The following is a 22,861-nucleotide window of genomic DNA, read 5'->3' as shown; positions in this document are numbered from 1 at the left end:
TCTCTACTTTTTTTTCTCATACCAAGCTGTTCATTTTGCTTGGGTTGTGGAAGTGAAAAAGTTACTGTCATTTGCATTTATACTTTTTTCATTCCTGGCACCACAGAATTTGGGAGGTGGTGGTGGGGATTGTAATTATATAAGATAATTCTTTTAATTGGAAAACTTAATATCCCCCTGTTTATACTTTCTTACATTCTTGATTTCAAAAAAGAAAGATGCTGTTTGTTTGTTTTACAAAATCCAAATTTGGCCTGAACAAGCCCATAGAAGAGCCAGTTAATAAAATTACTCAGTATTTATGCTTCTCCCTAAAGATTGCACAGAGCTAGCAGGAGAATACACACATGAAGGAGTGTCTGTCTCTCTCAAATCCAGCACTGGATGATCTCATGTTTCTCCTGCCTTTTTATATTGTTGTTGGAAACCTTTACCTAAAAAAAAAAAAATAAAAGAGGAGACAAGAGTTGATTTGCCTTTCTGACAGAGACACATACTCTGTGGTGGTTAGAAAATTCTGTTCTTCCCTCATCTCTGTACGTCCTGTGCTAGTGTCATCCCTCTGCCTGCAACAGTGGACAATCTACACCACTCGTATGCTACGTAAGAGCCAGCTTAGAGCCTAGTAGAAGGAACGAAGAAAAACTGTTGGAGGAAAAAGAAGTGGAATTGGGTCTGAAGACTTGGAAGCAACCTTTCTGCTCCTCGTATTGAGAAGCCAGCCCTTCAGGGGAAGTTAGAGCAACCTAGCACGAGCTAGGAAACCAGGCTGCAAGGAGGGCAGGAGGAGACAAACAGGACAGATGCTTCTCTTGGCAGTAGGAGGGAAGGCACCGAAGAGGCGAGATGGGAGCTCACAACCTCTCCTTTCACACCTGGGCAGCGCTCCAGCGTCTGCTGAATCAAGCCCAGGGCTGGAGGCAGTGTTTAAAGCCAGTGTGGGGGCAACAGAGGTGAGTGGGGAGACAGCCTGCTCCCTGGCCATGGGCTGCTTGGAAGAGATCCTGAGCACTAGGGAGAGAGGGTGAAACTGCCCTTCTTCCAGGTGTGCTTGCTGCTGCTCATGCTGTCCCATTCCTCCTTCGCCTCTGCCCATCTTGTGGGCATGTAGCCAGGCTGAGAAAAGCCAGCTGCGAAGCCACAGCACAGCACACCTCTGTGTACAGGACCATGCTGCAGTCAAGGATGGCCAGAGCAGAACATGCGCCAGTCATAGACCATTTCCAGCAACCTCCGGGGGTCTCCGACAATGATCTGGGAGAAGGGGCAGCAGGCGCCACTTTATACAAGCATTATTCCATGTGGGCATTTACTACCTTATTCTAATCTGCTTTTCTTCCAATGCCAAGGCCAATGCAAAACCAAGAATCAGCCCTTTGATTTCTTTAGGACCTTTTGGCCCCTGCAGCACATGCTATGCCTGCAGTGATGTTCTGCGTTTGAATCCAAGCACCAGTGGGAATGGTGAAGGTAAATCGAGGACACCTATGCCCTGTGATTTGCTCTGTGCTGTTTGTAGCCTGCAGAAGCTGCTTTTCTTGGCATTCACCATCTTGAAAGAGAACACTTTGCATTTTGCTGCAAACTGATCTGCAGAAGGAAAATACACACACACACACCCAAAATCTGATTTTACATGCTAGCCTTTTTGCTAGTAAAGAAAAGCAAAGGGATAATCACTAACAATAATGTTACACTTGTGATAAATAGTTGCTATGGAGAAAAGCTTCTAGTGTTTCCCAGAAGGCATCAGCAACTTTCATATTTATTGAGTATAATCTGCCTTTTGCATTATCCTCTTTGAATTCTACCACACCAATAATAACTCTAATCGTACCATTAGCAATTACCTCCAAGGTTTCCTGCCAGTTTCTCCTTTATTACTAACTGGTAGATGTTCACGGCAAGGCATTTTCCTTCTTTTCTCGTAATCGTGGATATACCTAATCTTGACCTATTTGAAACATGACCAAAGAAATTAAAATCTTACTGAATAAACTAAGAATTTATACTTGTGAAAGATGTATTTACACAGAGAAAAAAAATGTATGATTTAAAGCACAAATGGAAGTGCAAAAGAGGCAAAGGGTACTTTATTTTTCTGTTGTTGCCTGCGCTAGCACAGAGATGTGTTGCAAATTTAGCTGGTACTTGTCATGCTCCAGTAGATCTGGTGGGAATTTTGGATCGTGCAAAGCCTTTGTTAACATATTAGACCTTGGTCTGATTAGGCCAGTTGTAATTGAAGTGGAGTTAGGTCATAACGAGGTTGGCTTTTTTGGACCTACACCGATAATGATGGAGAAGCAGAGCCAGTATTATCACTGCAGACCAAGGCTGACTAAACTATTCTGATTGCTGTTAGTTTGAGATTTATCCCTCTGCAATGTAGAAAACTGTTAGCATAATTTTAAGATGATTTTCTTGGCGTACGTGGATCTGGCTTCACTGTGCTGTAAAGAGCAGCAGCCCCTTCCCTTGCCCTCTCCTCCTCCCCCTGTGCAGCGTATGGCTCTGGAATCCAAACTGCTACAGATCCAAGTGTTGCCCAGGCTGTTATCTGTTGTGGGCCAAATGAAAATTCATTACTTAGATACTCCTGCATGCTGGAGCTCTGGTTGCTGTCTAAGTCTCTGTGTTGTGGCTGAGAACCATCTGGAGTAAATCAAATGAAATAAAACCTCTATTAACTGAACGTTAAATATCCAGAGCTCGCCATTATCACGGTCAAACACCCTGACATTGCAAAAATGTCTTTGCTTGGTACAAATCTCTGTTTCCCACGTTTCTCCACCATTGTCACTGCTGCTTAGGAAATCAAGACTGAGCTGGTTGCCTGCATCCTGAAATATTTTGAACCACATTGTTATGTAGCACAATTGTGGAAGCTGACCAATGCCAAGCCACTGACAGGATCAGGGTCCAGCTACAAACCAAATCCTTAAAATACCGAGAGCATCTCTGAGCATAGCGGTCTTGTTAGCACCACTTTGGAAAAAAAAAACAAGTGTTGAAAAAACAATTTGACTTGACTGTAGAGTAACTCAGATTTTTGCAGATGACGAACTGTGGGGAGCTACTATCCAAGGAACTTTGCAGTGGAACAAATTGGGGTTGGGGAGTCAGAAGAAAATGCAGACTTTAAATAAAAAGCACACAAAACCTGAGTCAGTCTGTTACAGGAAGCAAAACCCCATATAACAGACTACAGTGTCTGATGGCAAGCTCTCTCTGAAAGTGCTCCCTCCCCACAATCTCTGCAAGCAGCCGCCTTGAGTTAGACTTAAAGAATTTTTTAATTTTTTTTTTTTTACCTTAGAGACAATAAATGAAGTTGTTTAAAATGTATTTTGTAAGTTCATAGGCAAAGATAGTGCTTACATTGGAAAGAGGGTTATTTTCCAGAAGGAAATTATGGAAACAAGACAGTGTGGGATATTGCTAACTACCTTACATATGCAGCAATACATGTATAGAATGCGGGAAAGCTACACTAACAGGCATCTAAGGACTGCAAACTGGATATGTTAGTGATTCTGATTTCTGAGAGGCTGTGCAAAATAAAGCTGTAAAAAATTGTTGCATGGATTTAATTTCGTCATTTGCTAAATGAACATCCTTCCAACATCTGTTACATTCTAAAGTATGATTTGCTTTGCTTGTAACAACTTTCCGTGCAAATATGTATATATACACAAATAAAAATTGTTGCCCTTCTTAAAAAAACGTGGAGCCGATAGAATCTACAGAGGAATTAGGAGCATCCAAATAAATTTCCCACCCCTGCATAACATTGCCGGGACCCTGATGGCATTCTCCGCAAAGCTAATATCATCTCGAAATGCAATCAGAGTAATTGCGAACCCCGTGAAAGAACCCTGAATGTAATTAAATAAAGGAAAGGAAAAAAAACCCTGTAACCTTGGAGGGCTGGCTGGAATCCGGAGTGGAATGTGCTCGCTCCGGCGCTCGCTGCCCACCCCACTCCCATCCCGCGCCCTGGGTGAGAAAGTGCCGGGAATGAGCTGGACAGGGCTGGGTGTAAAAGCACGTTTGGGCTGAGGATTTTAGCTCTCTCCAGATTCCTGCGGGGAACCCCGCGGGTTTGGCAGCAGCCAGCTGTGAGCTCACACCCAGCACGACTGGCCAAGGACGGCAGGCGCGACACGCGAGGGCTCCGGCGCAGCATCACGCGTGGGGGAGCGCGGTGTGTTGGCTGCTGTGGCCACCCGGGAGAGGCTGAACTGAAACCGCTGCTCTCTGAGGCACAGGGCTGGGTCCCGTCGAAAGCATCTCTCGTCTCACTCGTCGGGCAGAACTAAACCTAGCCCCAAAACGCTTTGCCAGATTGCTGCGTGGATCAGTCCCCCGCCTTCATTCTACCAAGTAAAAATAAAAACCTCATTTAATTTTTTTTTTCTGAGAAAAAAAATTTTAAAAATTGCAATCGATGACAATTTAAGCTTTCTTTAAAGTAATGGTGTTTGAGAAGTAAAGAAATCAGCCAGATGATCTCACAGAGTCGGGCACGCTCCCACAATCAATTTGTACCAAATTTAAGTCTGTGACTCAAAAGCGATTTATTGATTGGTTTATTATATCAGCCCAGATAATCAAAAAGAGATGGGCAGCTACGGGAGACAAACGGTACGTCGGAAAGCTGCGATCATTCAGGGGGCTCGGGGTAGATTTGGAAAGTAAAGACGGGAAGCTAAGTGGGAAAAAATAACTGACAGCAGATAACTGTAATTCGAGAATTGCATCAAGCGTGGGACACATCTCCACACTGCGAATGTACTGCATAAATAATAGGATTTTTATAGGAGCTCCGTTTGAGCACGGGATAATTCAGTATATTGCCCACCTCACATCCCGCCTGTATTTCTTAGGTTGGTGGAGGCAAGCAGGCAAAACATCGAAAACGAATGTATATGAAAATTGACCAAAAAAAGTAAAATGCGCGTATAAAAATAAACTCAGCTGCTTGTTTATATGGGGAGATGGGTGTGTGTAGGCGGTCTCTGGGAATAATCGGGTGCTCGAATCTAACTCAATGCAGGAGTTTTTAGTTTATAACTCTCCACATATTATTTTCCGCGCTGGGGTGAATCATTTTGATGTATTCATAACCCAGACAAGCAGGAAGGTGTGTGCGATAATTAAAATTCACTGCAGCAAGTTCGATGGAAACCGTTTGCAAACGGAAAGACGGAGCCCGGAAAAAAAGTTTTGAGGTCATAGATCCTCTTTTTTTTTTTTTTCCTTTTCTCTCCCTCTTAAAAAAAAAAAAAAAAAGAAAGAAAAGAGATCTGCGAAGTCTCGGGGAGTTTGTGCCGTCTGCCCTCCGGGCGCCGCTTGCAGCGGAGGCGTCGCCGCGGCCCCCCGACGGGGCGGGAGCTTCGGGCCGGCCGGGCGCCCGTCCCTGCACTTGGCTGGGGCCAAACCCCAAAGTATTTTGCCCACGTTACTTTTTTCGATGGTGGATTTGGGGTGTCCCTCCGTGACGGCTCCGGGCGGCACGGCGCCAGCAGGTGCCCGGGGTTTGTCTCCTCGGGGCCCAATCCTGCGCTCTCGGGGAGCAGCGCCGGCTGCGCTAGCTTCGAGGGGAGCAGGGTCCGGCCCTGGTCTCCAGGACAGAGCGGGACCCTCTGGGGTCCCGGGTCGCCTGAGGGAGCCCCGGTCACTGCCCACGGCAACGGGCACCCCCGGAGTCACGCTCTTCTTCGCAGCGAGGGGCCGCGTATCGCCTCCGAAACCCAAGTCTCCATCCGATAGTTTTCTGCATGTAAATACAACCTTTCTAACAGCGCTTTCCTCCCTCGAAGCTTTCCCATGTGTTTATTTTAAAAGTTATTACCTCGGAAAAAAAAATCGTTTTCAATCCTTAAGGGCAAAACTGTTAGCTGCTTTGAGCAGGAAAACATCTGATCTCTCTCAACTATCCCCTGCCTCTTGCCAAACAGAAGAAATATCTGATCGTAAATGAAATACCTGCGTAGAGAGAGGGAGAGAACAACCCTCGGCGGGTGGGAAAGGAGACGCTCGTATTATGCAATAATCACGGTTCATTGTACACTCACTGTCTCAACGAGCGGATGACACCGGTGCGATAAATAGGAACCATTGTCGGGTGACACAGAGGACAATTATAACGCGTGATTGCACTTACTGCCCATTTCCCGCACCGAATATAGCGCAACTTTGCTTCATCGCACCCACCTTCCCCGCGCACCGGGAGCCGGGCGCTCAGCCGGGCAGCGCGTCCCGCCGCCCCGGGCAGGCAGAGGCCCCCCCCGGAGCCGGGCGCAGCCTGCCCGGGATCGCGGGACACGTGTCGTGGCCCCCCCACCCACCAGGGGCTGGCCGGAGGATGCTCCGGAGAAGGGTCCCCCCCGCAAGCCGCCCGGGAGCTGGCTCCGCAGGAACAGCCATCAGCCAAGACGGCTTCAGAAACAGAGTCCAAAAGACTCAAGACGAGGATCCAGATCGAAGCGTCGCTAACCAGACCCGATCCCTCGGAAGCTCTGATGTTCAGCTCCTTTTAATTCCTTTCGAGCGTCTGGAGAGAAATGCATAATATCTATTATTACAACGCCTTTCTCTTGGCTCCAGGTCTCATCCGGAGCAAGGGGATGAGACAAAAATCTCCCAACCTCTGACACATCTAATATTACCTCGGCGTACACCTCATTTCGGGGTAAAACTTAAACTTGGTGCACACTCTCGTTCCATTTTCTTGCCTTTCTTTCTAGTCGAATCGGGAGCCTTAGCTTCCTTTCTTAAAGGACTTCCACACGCCAGCCTCACGGTGGCTCGTTAAAAAAATCTCCTCTCTTTAGAAAACGGCTTATTAACTAAATCGATCATAAAAGGAGGGGGAATGCTTGTAGGGTTGTCCCTCCCGGAGAATAAACGCGCTCCCCGCTGCCCGCGGGCGTTTTGTCCCCGCGAGTTGTCTGTAAAGGACACGGGCTGGTGCTTTGCGTGGACTGGGGATATAGGACATCATTCGTGTAATGATCCGAATGGGCTTCCTCCTGATTTATGCCCGTAAGGGGGGGGGGGGGCTGGAGAAACTGGACAGCCCCCCCCCCCAATTCAGGAGCCATCACAGACTAATTATGCTGTGGCATTTCGTGGTGGGGATGCTGCCCACGGCCCGATGGATAGAGGAGCGAGGATGCTGTGGCAGTGCCTGCCCGTCGCCTCCCTCCGCCCCCAGGCTGGGAAAGGCGAGGCGGAGGTGGGCCGAGGGGCAGCCTGGAGCCCGGGGGGGGCAGAGGGGGAGGCGGAGCTGGCCGGGACGGGCCGTCGCTGCTGCCGCTGCTGCTGCTGGAGCCGGTCAAACTGCACAGCCACTTCCCCCAGGAGCTTCCCTTTCATCTCCCCGCTCCTGGCGCCTGCAAAACAGCCTCAGTTTGTCTGCAACGTCTCTCCTCCCCCTGCGCTCCCTCCCTCCCCGTCCCACTCCAGCTGAGAGCCCCAGGACCGGGGCGCCCAGAGCCCGCCCCGGCTCACGGGGGCTGATGCTGCCTGAGCGGGGGGGGGGGGGGGGGGGGCTGAGGGGCACGGGGGGGTTAGGGGCTTTCTGGGCATCCTTGGGATCCGGCCGTGCCCCGTGCGGCGGTTTCTGACGGCGGCTCGGAGCGGGGGGGCACAGGGGCGTGGGGCTGGGAAACAGCCGAGCCCAGATGGCCGAGCCCCTGGACAGCCCTCCCCGGGAGCGGGGTCTCACCGGGGACACGAGTGGGGAGCCCGACGCAGGGGAAAGCCCCCGGACTCACGTCGGTTCCCCGGGCCGGGAGAATTCCCTGGTGGTCTGAGGCTGGGCGGCCGCTCTGAGATCCTGGGTAGGGGGGAAAGCCTTAATTCCTAGAAATTTCTCCAAGCCCCGTCTCGGCGAGGTTGCCGTCCCTGCATTGAGTGCCGTGTGGGGCTTCATTCTCCTGTGTTTAACTCATAGGAGGAGGATGAAGGAGGGGAGGGGTGAGGGAGGAGAGAAACCTCCAAGCTCAGACTTTAGACAGAAAATGTGCCAACCTCGCGATGGGCTAATGCTGAAGAGGGCAAACGCCATGAGCAAACCCTGCCATGCTTTGCTATCCCAGGTGCTCCTGTGGCACCCAAAAGCCAGCCAAACCAGGCTGGATGAGCCACCTCATGCTCATCCCTCATTCCTTCTGCTGCTCCGTGCCTCACAGTGCCGAGAGAAGGTTGTCCCTTGGTCCCCCTCCTTCCTCCAGCCTCCCAAAGGATGGCAGTGCAGAGAAGCCTCCCCAAGCCCACAAGGACGGTGTGCGAGCTTGCACACCCGGGCCACAGCCAGGCACCCCGGGGGAGAGAACCTGCACCCAAGGGACGTGATCAGTGTCACTGTGACCTGCCTTCCTGCGAGCTCTCCTTCCCCAGGCGCCCTTCCAGCGGGCATTGACTTTGGGAGCGCAGTATAATTATCTGTAGCATTTTCAGCAGCCCCACAATGGCTTTCCACGGGCGGTGCATTGTTCTTGACACACATGCATTGTTCCTGCATGTCCATCAATTCTCATTTACTTGTCACGGTGCAGGAAGCATGGAGAAGGGAAAGGAAGGGGGGGGGGTGAAGAGGGACAAACTCAACCCCACTGCAGCAGCAGGGCTTGCAAGGCCACAGCTGGCTGACTGCAATCCTGCATCTCTCTGCAAGTATCTCCCAGCAAAGAGATGAGCTCTGCGGGGAAGGAGAAGTGACAAACTAGGGACAGCAAGAACAGCTGGAGAGGCATCAGCTTGTGGGATCAAGTATTATTTTCACACCTGCAGAAAAGCCCGCATCAGGGCCATGTTGCCTGAAACGTTGCAGGCTGCCTCAGCCAGGTTAGTTGGGCTGGAGCAGTGAAAGGCATCACTTCTCTTTGCAGGTCTTGCTTGACTTTAATCCTTAACCCATCGAGGTCTGCAGTAACACTGCTAGCAAGGAGTAATGAGTGTGCAAACCCTACTATTAGACCCACTGATGAGTGGGGTTTTGTAACACGGCTTCTTGTATGCGTCCTCCCACACTCCTTCCCACACCGCAATCACATGCCCTGGTCCCAATTTGCTATCCGTGGCACCAGGTGAGATGCTATCAGGGCTGGGGTGGCTCTGATACTTGTTGGCTGACCAGGGAGGTTGGTTGATGAGGTCTGTAAGGGGCCAAGGGGACCCCTGGGCCCAGAGCAGCACACTCAATACAGCCCCATCCTTTAGGCACACCCTGGCCTGGCCTGGGCAGAGGAGCATGGCCCAAAGAAAATCCGCTCCGGCCCAGTTCCTCTCCCAAAATGGGCTCCCAAACTGCCCTCTAGGAAAAGGTATAATCGCACAGGCTGCAGAGGGAGTGTGAAGTCGTGATTTGTGTTAGCAGGACTGGGGACTTCCAAGACTGCTGCATGGACTGGCAGGAAAGTCAGGAGTCCAAATCGAGCACAAGATGAGCTAGTGAAATCCAGCATGTTTTGCAGAAGGGATATAACCAAAACTGCGTAGGAAGCAGAGCCCTGCAGCTGCCCAGGACCAAGCCCACAGCTTTGTCTGAGCTGGCCCTGAAGCCAGGGCTTGGGGTGAGGGACCTGTGCTGCACAGCCCCAGAGCAGATGCACTGCCACCTTCCCAGAGTATTTGGGGGTTTAGAGCCTCAGTTATAACACCAAAACGGCTCCCAAACTCTGTGCTTCCTGGACGTTTAAAAAAAAAAAAAAAAAAAAAGAAGCAGAGAAAGTTGCGGGCACAGCATGAAATAACACCCGGCGTAAGATTAAAATAATTATGAAAAGAACAATATGTATTTGCTTTTATCCGCACGGTAATTAGAAACGCTTTTTAAAGGATACTCTTTATTCATACCACTGTTAGGAAGTAAAAAAGTGAGAGAATCGCTTTCATAGTACTGGTTTGATATGCCTCTTAATTAAGGGCTGCGTGCCCCTAATTTATTAAAGCTCATCTATTCATCACGTGTGTAATTGACGCTGGAAAAAAAATAATAATTACAGATCTAACCTCTGCAGAGTGGTTTTGCCCGACTTGGGTCCTGCTGCCGAGGAAACGCAAACAAAAAACCCCTTTTGGGACGAAAAGCGAGCGGCGTGGAACAGGCGCCCGCGTTTCTCCGCGGGGGCGTTTCGCTGGGCGAGGGTCCAGCATCCCGCCCCCCCAAACCCCTTGCCCTCGGAAAAGCACCTCATTTCTAGGGGACCCGGCCGTGGGCCGGGCAGACCCCAGTCCGGGGGATTGGGGGGGTCCGGCGGGGCTGGGGCGCGGCGGTACCCGACGGGGGGGCCGGGGCGAGGCTGGGGGGACCGGGGGGGTGGGCGGGAGGAGCCGGGCCGGCGGCGAGAGGAGGCAGAGCCGCGATCTTCTAAAGTTTCCTCTTCGCCTAATCATCAGCCTTAATTACCGCGGCGGCTTTTTTTCTTGCTTTGGGATGATTATAGCCCTGGACGGCTCCTTAATAGCACAGCTCCGCTGGCTGCCCGTGTCATTAACTCCTAATTCATTTCGGAGGGGACGGGGGGAGGGGGAACACCCCAAACAAAATAAGCCCCGCAAAAAAAAAAAAAAAAAAAAAGGTTTCTCCCCGCCCTCCCCCTCCCGAGCCAATGGCATGAGTCACCCCCCGACGTCAGCCCCCAGCGCGGGCCCTGATTGGCCCGCGGGGCGTTTACTCCACTTCCCAAAGGAGGAAAGAGCCGGGGAGCCCCCAGAGGGGGAAAAGAGGGGGGCGGCTCCGCGGCGCCTCACTCGCGCAGTCCCCGCGCAGGGCCGGGCAGAGGCGCAGCGCAGCTTCCCCGGGCGGCCCCGCTCCAGCCTCCCTCCGCACCCGCGATGGCTTCTCCTTCCAAGGCGAAGGAGGTTTTCTCCTCCGACGAGGAGGGCCCGGCGGCCGGCGCCGAGGAACACCACAAAGTCAAGGTGTCCAGCTTGCCGTTCAGCGTGGAAGCCCTCATGTCCGACAAGAAACCCCCCAAAGAGCTGCCGCTGGCCGCGGCGGGGGGCAGCGCCGACGGGGCGGCGGTGGGCACCTCCAGGAACCTGCTGCTGCCGGGCCACGGCTCCCGGGACGCGCACAGCCCCCCCGGGGCGCTTACAAAAACCTTCGACACGGCGTCCGTCAAATCGGAGAACTCGGAGGACGGCACGTCCTGGATCCAAGAGGCCGGGAGATATTCCCCTCCGCCAAGTGAGTGGCCGGGGAAGCGGCGGAGGGCTGCGCGGGAGCCGCCGCCGGCCGGGGAGCGGGGGCAGGCGGGCAGCGCTCCGGTCCCGGGCTGCCGGCCCCGGCCGCCGAGCTGCGCGGCTCCCCGGGCGCCGGGATGCGCGGGAGCGCGCTAGGTGTAGACAGAGGCACGTGAATACTTTGCGTGTGTGTTTATGTCTGCGTGCGTGAGATTCTCATACGTATGTTACCTATTTCTTCACATATATCTTATCTTTAGGGTTACACAGCTGTGTGTTTATATATATAATGATACCTAGGTATATAAATACATCGTGCTTTTAAAACCATAGAAAGATCAGGAGCTACCACGGTCTAGCTCCCTTTCCCGGCACACGGCTCACCGGCTGCTGGTTCGTCCGTTTATGTTATCCCGTTGCAACGAGAACTGGAAATTCTCCCCGTTTCCTTCTCCCTTACACCACACGTTGCAAAGCAATCTCTTAAAGCCGGGAATTGTCCCTTCCAGGCTTGCGCGCTGACTCCCGCCGCGGTCTCTCCGGTGTTTGCACGGTGTTTGTTTCTCTCTCCCTCGTTGCATGCAGCCTGGCGAGGTTCCCCGAGCTGGCCCTGACCTCTTTAGCCCCTGCGATCTCTCCCGACCCCGTCCCCACCGCCTTAGGGACACGCGATCCGGAGGTGACAGGTCACTTCTTAAACCCTTTTGCTCTTCCAGCCTCACTGCTGTGTCTGCGCTGAATTGCATTTCGCTTTCGGTGAGATTCCCTTTAAAAAAAAAAAAAAACCAACAAAAAACCCAAAAACAACCCAATGGCTTTTAAAAAATAAAAAAACCCCAAAACTACCTTCGGGAAAAGGTGAAAAACGTAGCCCGGCAGTGCTCGGCTTTCTGCCTTCCCGTCGCTAAGAGCCGTGGCGGCTGTACACCTGTATTAGCAGATCAATCCGCTCTCCTCCACGCATCCCTACCTTGGCTGATGTAAATTAAATGCTTTGCTTTACTTAAGTTAGTGACTCTGCAGATGCGAACTCTTGAACTGGACAGTCTCGCAGAATTTGCTCCTGTAATCTAATATTGCAAGAAGGAAGTTTACTGCTATTACAGTTCCTCTCTTTTATTTTTTGGACAATCATTTCGATTTGGCTTTCAGTCGCTTCCTTTCCTTTGCCATAACCCCGAATTAATTTGATTTCTAACGTGCTGCGAGAGGGCCCGGCAGAGGGGCCGGGAGGGAAGCAGCCCGCCCGTGTCATTCCCTGCTTAGCTCCGGTTTGCGATTTTAATGGACCCTCAAGTATGCTGGAAAAGCGTGAAAAGAAGCGTGTGCTCCTACCCGGATGCCCTTCTCTAAAACTGCCCTAAACCCCAGACCTAGACAAGGCGTAATCTTCTCCCGATACTTTTTTTTTTTTTTCCTCTTCGAAATTCCTCCTCTTTCTCTATTAAAATCGGGTGTTCGTGAGATCTGCAAAAATAGCTTTGTGAAGGACTTCAATAGCTAGGAAGTTTAGGTGCGGTGATTTCAGCGGGATTTGGGGCGGAAAATTATGATCAGGGAAGGGAAGGTCCTTCGCCCTCGATCATCTTCCAGATTTCCCACCTCCCGGCGCTCGGCCCCCTCGGAGCCGGTGTGACAGCAGGAGGCAATGACCGGTTCTCCCACAAGGAGCCCGTCTGTCCGTGGAGGGTTTTGACATTAGAAGCAGCTCCTCGATTTATTATTATTAATATTACGGGTGGGATGAACTGGGAAAGAGCTGTAAAAGTTAGATTTTTGAGCAACACGGAGAGGGAACCGTCTCCAAGTGATGATTTTTTTTTTTGTCCGACATTGGCCAGAAAAAGGAGGATAAACAGAAAAACACAGCGAAACAAATCACTGCAGCGAGTGCTTGAGGACTGACACGGGATAAACACAATTACAGGGTCTGGGGTGGCGACCGTCCCTGCTTCTTATCAGAGTTTGGCAGTCACTTGGGGGACGGTGAGGGAAAAAGCCCGTGAACTCTTGGGTGTATTCCGGAGGAAATATTTGTCCGGGATTTAATTTAAAAGCATGTTTTCGCGGTTTCCCCCGTGCGTAGCAGAAGTCGGGACGGGTCGGGCTAACCCGAAAGCCGGGGAAGGCGCTGGGACGGGGAGCGATCCCCGGAGAGACGGTCGCCCTTGTAAAGCCCCCCCCCACCCCCGAAGGAGCCCCCTTTTAGCGGGGTCTTTGGAGAGCTTCCCTTTGAGAAAAGAAATAGGTTGCGTTTAAAAAGAGGGACTGGAATAACGCGGTGAGCGGTGGTGAATTTAGGGTCGGTTTAGTGTAGTTTGGGTTTAGTGTAGTTTTAGGAGTGAACCAAATGTCACGGTGAGCACCTTAATTATTAAAATGCCCTCGTGCGATCATAAGAAGGTATTTGACAAGTTGTTTTCTAAGAGGGCTTTATTTTTCACTTTCAGTATCTAGAAGAAGTGTTAGAAGAGAAGTTTAACTTTTTCTGCTGTAGCTGTTTTCTCCCTCCCCTTTCTGATCTTTCGAATGCTTTCCTCGTGGGATTTTTTAATTGCATGATATGCACTTAAACAGCTTTGTGGTCCAGTTTATTTTTAAAAAATAAAAGAGGAAAGTGAAAGGGGTCCAGAAAACACGATGTGTAAATACTGACAAGCATTTGAACCAGACACTACACCATCTACATAATTTAGCAGCCTCTTAAGAGCAGCCTGTGTGTCATTTCATGTATCAAGCTGGGGACCTAGGGTGGCTTGTCATATGCCCCGGGACTGAGCCGAAACACAGCCAAATTGCTAAGCTTTTGAAGTCAGCCACACACTTTTTAATAATTCTTTAGATTGCAAAATTATTAGTGAAATGCAAAATTAATCTAAAGACAAGTCAGCGATGGGCCATCCCAGGCACATGTGCCTAACCTGGCTGGGGTTATAAGGCAAGCCCAAAAGGTAGTAGGTTTCCTGACCTGTATTGGCTACAGATGCTGCAGCTATGTGGGGGGTTTTTAATTGGCAAATGTCATAAAAGCTAAATGTTGAATGAAAAATGCGCTGCTTTCTTCTTTTTTTGATACTTGTTGAAAAACAGAAAATACTCCATGAAAAGAAAAGTTATTAAGCAGAGGAAAAACTTGCTCTTGAAGAAGAAATAGCAAGAAAAACACCCAGTTATCTAAACCAGAAAAATTATCAGACCCACTTCTTCAGCTGTCAGAAAAAAGATAGGGTTGACTTGTTGTTCTTGGTGGAGAAATCCTGGAGCGGGGCTGGGCTGGGCTTGTCTCTTGCACCACTGTCCTTTTGTGAATCTCCTGCTTTTGCGTATATGTTTGTCCTGCGCTTTGCTGGAGTTACTCCTCCAGTTCTGCAGCTACCAAGACAGCTGGTTTGTGTGCTCTAGACCCCTATGATGTGACTCCTAAAGCGATCTGCTGTGTGTGTCTGTGAATTCTTTGTGCCCTCTTTGCCTACAAGCTGTCCTTTTGAAATCACTGAGGCAAAATTTCACTTCCCAGGACATCTGCTGAAGTCCTGCAAACATAAGTTTGGCCAGAAAAACATTTCCAGAGCCACTTGCAAAAGGATCCCCTGTTTTGAGGGTATCACCTGGCGGGACGCTCCCTTCACATACCCCTCTCTCCTGCCCCAGCCCTCTCAAGCACAGCATTTCTCCAGAGCACCCAGGTCTCCCTGCTTTTGTGATAACCGGCCTTTCGCTTCCTTGCAGGACACCTGAGCCCCACTGCCTGCACCCTGAGGAAGCACAAGACGAATAGGAAGCCCCGAACCCCATTCACCACTTCCCAGCTGCTGGCTCTGGAGCGCAAGTTCCGCCAGAAGCAGTATCTGTCCATCGCCGAGAGAGCCGAGTTCTCCAGCTCCCTCAACCTCACAGAGACCCAGGTCAAAATCTGGTTCCAGAATCGGAGGGCCAAGGCCAAGAGACTGCAGGAGGCTGAGCTAGAGAAGCTCAAAATGGCAGCGAAGCCCATGTTGCCGTCGGGGTTCAGCCTCCCTTTCCCCATCAACTCTCCCATCCAGGCTGCCTCACTGTATGGAACATCCTACCCTTTTCACAGACCTGTGCTTCCTATCCCGCCCGTTGGACTCTATGCTACTCCTGTTGGATATAGCATGTACCACTTATCCTAAGAAGATCAGAAAGACAAAGCGACAGTGAGACAGACTTCCTGGTGGATCATGTCCAACCCTGAGAAGGCAGTACCCCAACCAGTACTGGCCGTTCTTTCTGCACGCTTCTATCTGCCATCCTGAGTGTACGGGAGTTTGCATTAGCAAAGCAAGGCATCCTGTATGCTATGGGTTGGATGTCTTCTGAGAGTGCTTTGAGCGCTCAGAGTCTGATCCTCAAAGAAAAAAAATATGTAAAAACAAACAAAAAAAAAACAAAAAAAAGAAAAACATTTGAGCAAATGTAGGGTTTTTATACAGTGCACGTAAAACTAGAATAAAAACGAACGGGTGAAAAAGCAATCTCATGGAGGCAGAGATTTCCCAATGCCTTCCTGATGGGGCCCAACACATGTTTAAAGTAAGAAGGGTGCATGCCCTAAACCCACAATTGAAGTTGCCATCACTTAATATGGGGGCAGGGGGGAGGGAAATAAAAAGGTATAATCAAGGATTTGTTGTTTGGTTTGTTTTTTTTTTTTTTTTTAAAGAAAGCAGAGCCCTTAGCTAGAGACACTGTGTAAATAGAAACTAGACCCAGTAGAGTCTGAGCGAAGTTCAGAGCCAGCAAGTTCCTGCATTTCTGGGGGTAGGGAAAATTTTTGCATCCCAAGCCTCGACAGATGTTTGCAACAAGATGAGCATCAGGGCCCCTAAATGTAGAGCACAGCTTTATCCACCATTGGCTCCTGTAATGCCTTTATCTGTATAAATAGCTTCAGCATTTGTAAAGCACTGTGAGGGGAGGTAAAGTGCAAGGGAGGGTTATTAGGCAGTCTGGTCTTTATCTCTTCCTATTGGCATGCTTAGAAATTTTTGGCTACAGCCAGGTAATCTTGGCTCTCCAATGCTCTTTGAAAACCAGGAGAGAGGGAAGGAAGCTTACTGGGGAGAGAAGACGTGGGTTGTTTCCACAGTGGTGGTGAGCAAAGGATTGTTGAACACTTCTGGGAGATGTTTGGGGTTTTTTATTAGTATTTGCAACAGTCTCTATCAAAGAGAAGAACCCCCCGAGTCTTCCTCTCCTTTCCTTGCTAAGGATGCCAATATAAGTGACTCATGCTTCAAGCCCTTCTTAAGAGAGATCCAGGTATCACAAACAACCCTACTAGTAGGACGGTGGGGTGCCAAGAGACTGCGTAACCTGTCTGTCCCCGTGGGAGCTCTCCGAGCGCTGGCAGTATCTTCCCCAGGCTTCTCCTTGTAACTATTGTATTATGTGTATTACTCTTGCTAAACTTTGTGAGAAAGTTACTCCAAAGGCTGTGGAGCACTGAAGGCAGAGCTTCTGGATTTATTTTCTTAGCATGTTGTCGTGGAAGAAAAAAGAAACAAACAAAAAAAAAGCAGAAAAACGAAAGAAAAAAAAGCCACAAGGTTTTGCTGGTTTTGGTTTGTTTTGACCCAGTCGCTGTCGCCGCCTGGGACCCACTATAGATGAACTTGCCCTCTCCCTTCCCCTCACCCCCAATCTTCCATTATAGGAAAGTCCCTTTGAAAGGGATGCCTTGTACAATTTTATATATTTTATTGAAGATTTATTATTTCTTATCTCTTATTTCAAATTAAATTAAAAAAGAAAAAACATGTTTAATCGCGTGTGGGTCTGTGAGTGTTTGGAGTTCTTTAAAAAGTATTTTCTCTCCGTGTGTGTTTTGCACCGCTGGGTCAAGTTCAAAGGAATGTTTGGGTTGCCTTTATGATTATTTCCCCTTTCTGAATCTGAATTAAAGCCAAATTTGCAGCACATGAAGGTGAATTGCAAGTCAACAATTCAAAGTCGAAAGCCAAACCTTTTATGAGGTTTCCTTGTTTTTAACAACCGCTTTTAGGCGCCTCTGTTCTTTACAACATCATACTCTGGTGATGTTTCCATCACTCCTTAGCTCGTGTGCCTTTCTCTTTTGCTCAAGACTGTCCCTCCGACTTGCCTTTCCATCGACCTCAAATCTGTGCTTTAGTGGGAGGCTAGTCTCGACCCCCACAGTAGTTGGGGCTAATTTTGTACAGGTAAGGCCTGGCAGGGACCCTGCAATACTTCAGTACAGTTGCATTTCAGGGCTCCCATGTGCTGTCAGCCTGTCCCATAGTTTTCAGGGCGGCCTCCCTCAAGGGCCACACTCATGTGCTGCCCGGAGAGCAGATGCTGGACCACCCGCCCCTGGCCTTTCTGGCGAGGGGGGGCTCGGGTTTGCTCAGATAAGAGTACTCGGGAGGTCGGGGGTAGTTTACCACGTTACACCCCAGTGCCATGCTGGCCCAATGTAAATTTTGTTGTAGGAGCCTTATTCGGATTAGGAGTGACCACTGGAAGCCCAGCTGGACAAAAAGGTGGATTTTCCTGTGTCGAAACCGCTGGGCGATTTAGCTCGGCTATGCTCTCAGCTGCGCCGAGGAGAGCTTTCCCTCGCTCCAGCGCTCGCCCCAGCCTCGCAGCTCTCCCGAAGGCGGATCGCTCTCCCTGCCCACGCCGGTGGGCACCACCTCGGCAGCGCTGCCCGGTGGGGCGGGCAGAGCCCGGGAGGGCGCCGGCCGCCCCCCCAGCCCCAGCCCCAGCCCCGACCCCCAGCCTCGCTGCCCGCCTGCCTCCGTGCGGGCCGGGAGAGCGGTGCTCAGCACCCGGCCGGATCGGGCCTCGGCCGTGCGAGAAGGGAAAGGGCGGGGGGGTGAAAACACCTCCCGACCTGGGCTGGGAGGAGGGGGCTGCGGGCTGGCTTAAGGACTCCGGGAGCCCGGGCAGCGCGGATCCTGCCCTGCTCACCCCCCTCCGAAAAAAAAAAACCCCTGTTAACCTTCCCGCTTCGCAACTGTAGGGAACAAAGCTGGGGGAATCTAATCTCCGTGCAGACTTTTCAAATTAGCATTTACTGCCGCATAAAAACCGGAGACAACCGCTTCTTTCTCGGGCTCTCTCTTTCTGAAGTATTATCCCCCTAACTCCAGGGCAGGGTGAAGCCCCCCTCGGCCCTATCCTTCCCCGTCCGATTGTCCCGAGTGCTTTCTTAGCTGGGCCGGGCCGGTTATAAATAAACCAGCGGTATTTTTTAACCTTCAGTATAAATCAGCTGTGTCAGGGATTACGGCTAAATCTTTTCGCTGGAAATTCTTTGAGCGCGGGAGCTTTGTGTGTGTTATGATAGATCCTTAAATGGATACAGATTTATTGCAGAACACAAGGGTGTTGAAGGAAAAGCTTCCAAATCTCGGTTACAACCTCTGCTATGGGAAAGGCAGGACGGATCCGTGACACCTTCCCCGAGCTTGCGGATGGCATGACAATTCACCCTGCGCCCATTATTAACTTGTTCCAATTAAAGCCTTCAGAAAGGCCGAGTTAATTGAGTATTATATTTTATTAGGAGGGAGGTGTCAAGCTTTACTCATGAGACTTCATCATCGGCCTAATGGGAGCTGCCCCGCAGGCAGATCTGTAACTGAATAAATTACAGCAAGGCAGGGAAATCAGAATGCTACCATTAAAAGCGATGCACTTACTGAAATTCCTCCTCCACTTTCGCAAGAGGCTGTGGAGGTGTGGCTTTAATTAGTTATTTTAATGCAAAGTTAAATTGTTCCCAAAGTATTTTCTGACACAAAGCAGATGCGATGATTAGAAGTCGAGTGAGACTGAAAGGAGTTGGCATCTGTTCCAGGTACATCTATATATTTTAAATTCCCAATAGAAAGTGAAAAATAATTAGAGCAATAAATAATAAACATTAAAAACAACGCGATAAATTATCCCGATCCTTAAAATCCCGACTTGCTGAACGGCGGCTCAGGCCAGCCGGGCACAGCGCAGCTCTCCCGGGACCTTAATTCACGACGTATGGATTTGTTGACATAAACAGTTAGGAATGGGCTTTCTGACTCGCTACGGCCGGGCGTTCATTACCTAAAGCCACGGGCGCTCGGAGCCTGCATTTCATGTTGTCACGTTGCCTTGTCAAAGCCCGGAATTCCTGCATTTTATGGGCAAGGAGGAAAACTCGCTGGCTGCGGCGCGGCCGTGAGCCGGCGTGCCCGAAAGCGCAGGGGTTTGATCTCCGCCGGGAGCCTCGCTGCGAGGCCGGGGGCAGCGGGCACCCAGCTCGGCGGAGGCGACCCGGGAGGACCCCGGCCCCTCAAGGGCCGTACCGGCGGGGATGGAGCCGCTCCCGGCCGGACACCGGCTCCCGGCACCGGGGGAGCGCTCCGCGCCGCCGGGGGGGGCGGTCCGCGCGGGAGCCGACACCTGCTCCGCGGATCCCAGCCCGGGAGGGGGGTCCGGGGGGGGGAGCAGCTAACCTCCAGGCCGGGCAGATGCGGGTGGCAAGCGGAGTCCCGCAACAGCATCCCTCCCCCGGCTCCCAGCCCCTGCGCGGTCTTCTTGGCGTGGGCAACCCCGCGCCGGGGGGTTTACAGGCACTCGTACACCGTGCGGGTACGCGCCTGGGTGTGCGCGCACATACATCGCTATAGTGGCGAGCTGTACGTTGCAGATTGCCATATAGTGTCTGTGCGTCTCGCCACACCGATGCCATAGGCACCCGAATGTCAGATTTGCGCACACCCGGAGCTTTGCAGGATTTTGGGGGGGTGAGTGCTGGGCACGCACGGCAGGAGGAGGGGAGCCCACGGAGGGCAGGAGGGGGTGGATGACAAAGGACGACCCACCCGCCCGGAAAGCGCCCACCCCACCCGGTCCCCCCCCCAGGGGTGCGGGAGGAGGCTCCAAGCCACGCACTCGTGCCCCGGCTGCGCGCAGCTCCCGCGCAAGTAGCCAGAGAGTCCGCGGAGCAGCTGCGGTGGATCCAGCTCCCGCCGACCCCAGGGCTGTTCAGAAAGGGAAGTTATCATTTTGCTTTCTCCAAAGTGTATCTCCCCCTTCTATTTATCCCCGCGGACCATCTCTGTAGTAAAAAAAAAAAAAAAAATCATTAAACGGGACAAAAACATCTCCACAAACACACAAAGAACAACACTCCCCCGCGGTGTGACTGTATTTCTCTCGTGCCTACGATCAATAACCACCAGGGAGATTTAAAAAAACTTTTTCCGGGGGTCATTTCTCGAAGTTAAACTACTTTCGGCAGTGCCCACGTTCTTTGCGTAGGAAGTCTCTCTCGCAAAATAAAAACAAAGCGGTTATTCCGATTTTTTTCCCTTCCAGAGCAGGGGGGCTATTTTTTCCAGCGAAAAGCATCAGGGGTCTCAGGGAAACTGCATAGCTCACCCCCGCACTGGGAAACCCGGGGACAAACCGCTGCACGGTTCACGCTCCTTTTCGGTGCCGGACACCACCGTGGAGAGGGGGTGACTTCGGGGTCTTGTCTTGTTGTTGAGCTTTTTTGGTTTGGGTTGGGCTTGACTCCCTTAGTCCCTCGATGTGTGTTTCCCACCGTAATCCATAAGGCATTTGGCGGGTGCTACCAGCAGTTCCCAACTAGTTGCACGAAAGGAATAAAAATCTTTCCATCCATTATATTTCAGTCTTTTAACACCAGAGCAATTCTGTCCCTGCTGTTTTAGTGGAAATACCGGTCTATAAAGCTGCAACTGCAGTATATTTTAAAATGCTACCATTTTTTTTTTAAAGGGGATTGGAATAATTCTGCTTTGCTTGGGAAGGAAAAGTCTCAAGCAATGTATGTACGATTAATGTTTTATAACACTGTTCAAGGAAATTAAAAACATTCTGTGATAGTCTTACTGTAAAGGCAGGTCTTTTTTGGCAAAATGTTCTGTATATGTATTTCTTAGATTGCTGTGTTTTGAATAAGCAAGAATCTCGTAAAGAAAAAACCATGTTCCTTAAAAGTATGCGCTACCCGTTTTATTAAACTGATTATGCCAGCGTTCAACCCAAAGTTTGTTTTAAGTAGGAATATTTTCCCAGACGTGTAATGGATTGCTTGAAAACAGAATTCTTTGCTTTTTAATGACCTGTAATGGCCAATTCATTTCAACTGCGCTTATCAAGGTGCTGTGTTAAATAACAAACCGGTTCTTGAAAACAAAAAAGTCATAATGAAAAATAAGCAGTCAGAATAATCTCCCATCTCCGAGCCAAAAAAATGCAATAAAATTAATTTAAGACTGTCAAAACATCAAAGCTGAGAAAAGGAGCTGCTAAAATAATGTCTCTTGATAAGGAAATAATAAAAACACACCAAAAAATGTCTACTCAATAAACTCCACTGGATTTGGGGGTCTGTGCTATATTTTATTTGGTGATGAAAGCACTTTGATGTCACTGTATTCCAAACAATTATTATTATAATTTTAAACAACCTGGTGTTTTCCATTACTAACGGCTTACGCTTTGAAGTTACACCTCATAATTTCTTAAATTAAATAAATCATTTTAAGTTTGCACTGGGAGCCTTTTAATAGCAGAGAAAGGAATATCATTATCTTATTGAGAGGCAATTGCAGTGGCTCCAGTTTGGCTGTAGCTGGGGGCAAAGTGGTGCACTATAACAGACATACTTTATTAGCCTCCCATAACTCTTGAAAGAACATTTTTATATTTTCTTTGATTCCTCCCCCTCCCCCTCTTGTTTTAAAGCTGTCCCAACCTTTAATTACTGCCTAATATGAAAAGCATTATTTTTTAATGCTGTGTAATTTACCAGAGGCAATAGGCCAAGTTAACAATTGTTTATTAGGGTTGCTGTTTCACACAGGGCAAAGAATGCTGTTCCAAACCCAACTTTTCATGGGTGGTTGCACTAATTAATACAGTGTCTGAGACTCCTAGGGGGTTTTTAATATTAAAGCCTATGGGGCGGAACGGTTTTTAGAAGTCCAGCTCCTGCTGACGTCCTCCTCCCCTCCCCGGTGATTTCTGCTGCTTTCAAGCTGTTTGCATCCGAGGGAGAAGTCGGCAGGCAGGAGGGGAGCGCCCTCGGAGCCTCCCCGGCCCCGCGGTACCCCCGCCGGGGGTGGCACCGGCGCCCGCCCCAGCCCGGGGCGCTGCCCCCGGGGTCCCCCCTGTCGTCGTGTCCTCTGTGTGTGTGTGTGTCCCGTGTCCCCCCGCCGAGGTTCCCCCCCCCTCCTCGCTTTGATTTCTCCCATCAAGTCGCTTTCGCTGTAATTTAGGATGAGGCGGGCGGTGCCGGCGCGGTGGCTCCGCGCGTAAGGCGGGATCCCGGAGGTCTGGCACGGCGGAGGCTCGGCGGATCCCGGAGCTGCCTGCACCCCCCTCCCACGCCCTCTCGTTTCTGGTGTCAGGCAGAAAACCAGGCTGCTTCGGGGGGCGTGTGTATGTCCTGGGGGGGGGGGGGGTGCTTCTCGGTAGCTGCTCCCGAGAACTTAACAGGGCTAATGCATTAGATCTTGATGGAGCACTCGCCAGCTCAGCGGCTGGGAAGAGCAGCAGCACTGCGACGTCTCCCAAGGCGGTGACTTGAACCTCGGAGCATCCCTGTCCCCCAAATCTCGGGAGTGCCCCTGCCCCGGAGCGCCCGGCGGGTACCACCTCCCCC

At 50.7% G+C, this 22,861-nt stretch overlaps 1 protein-coding gene across 1 annotated transcript; it reads left to right on the top strand.

Moving 5' to 3' along the window:
• The first annotated feature begins 10,745 nt into the window (after nt 1–10,745).
• Nucleotides 10,746–16,965, top strand: MSX2 (msh homeobox 2). The gene is made up of 2 exons (XM_052772141.1): nt 10,746–11,203; nt 14,929–16,965. Exons 1-2 carry the CDS (start codon nt 10,849–10,851, stop codon nt 15,351–15,353), a joined length of 780 nt encoding a protein of 259 aa, XP_052628101.1. The 5' UTR covers nt 10,746–10,848; the 3' UTR covers nt 15,354–16,965.
• Nucleotides 16,966–22,861: the final 5,896 nt, after the last annotated feature.

Source organism: Harpia harpyja, chromosome 20 (genome assembly GCF_026419915.1).
Source record: "Harpia harpyja isolate bHarHar1 chromosome 20, bHarHar1 primary haplotype, whole genome shotgun sequence".
NCBI classification, from domain to species: domain Eukaryota; kingdom Metazoa; phylum Chordata; class Aves; order Accipitriformes; family Accipitridae; genus Harpia; species Harpia harpyja.
The sequence above is the reverse complement of the archived record's forward strand: the minus strand, read 5'-3'. Positions and strand labels throughout refer to the sequence as shown.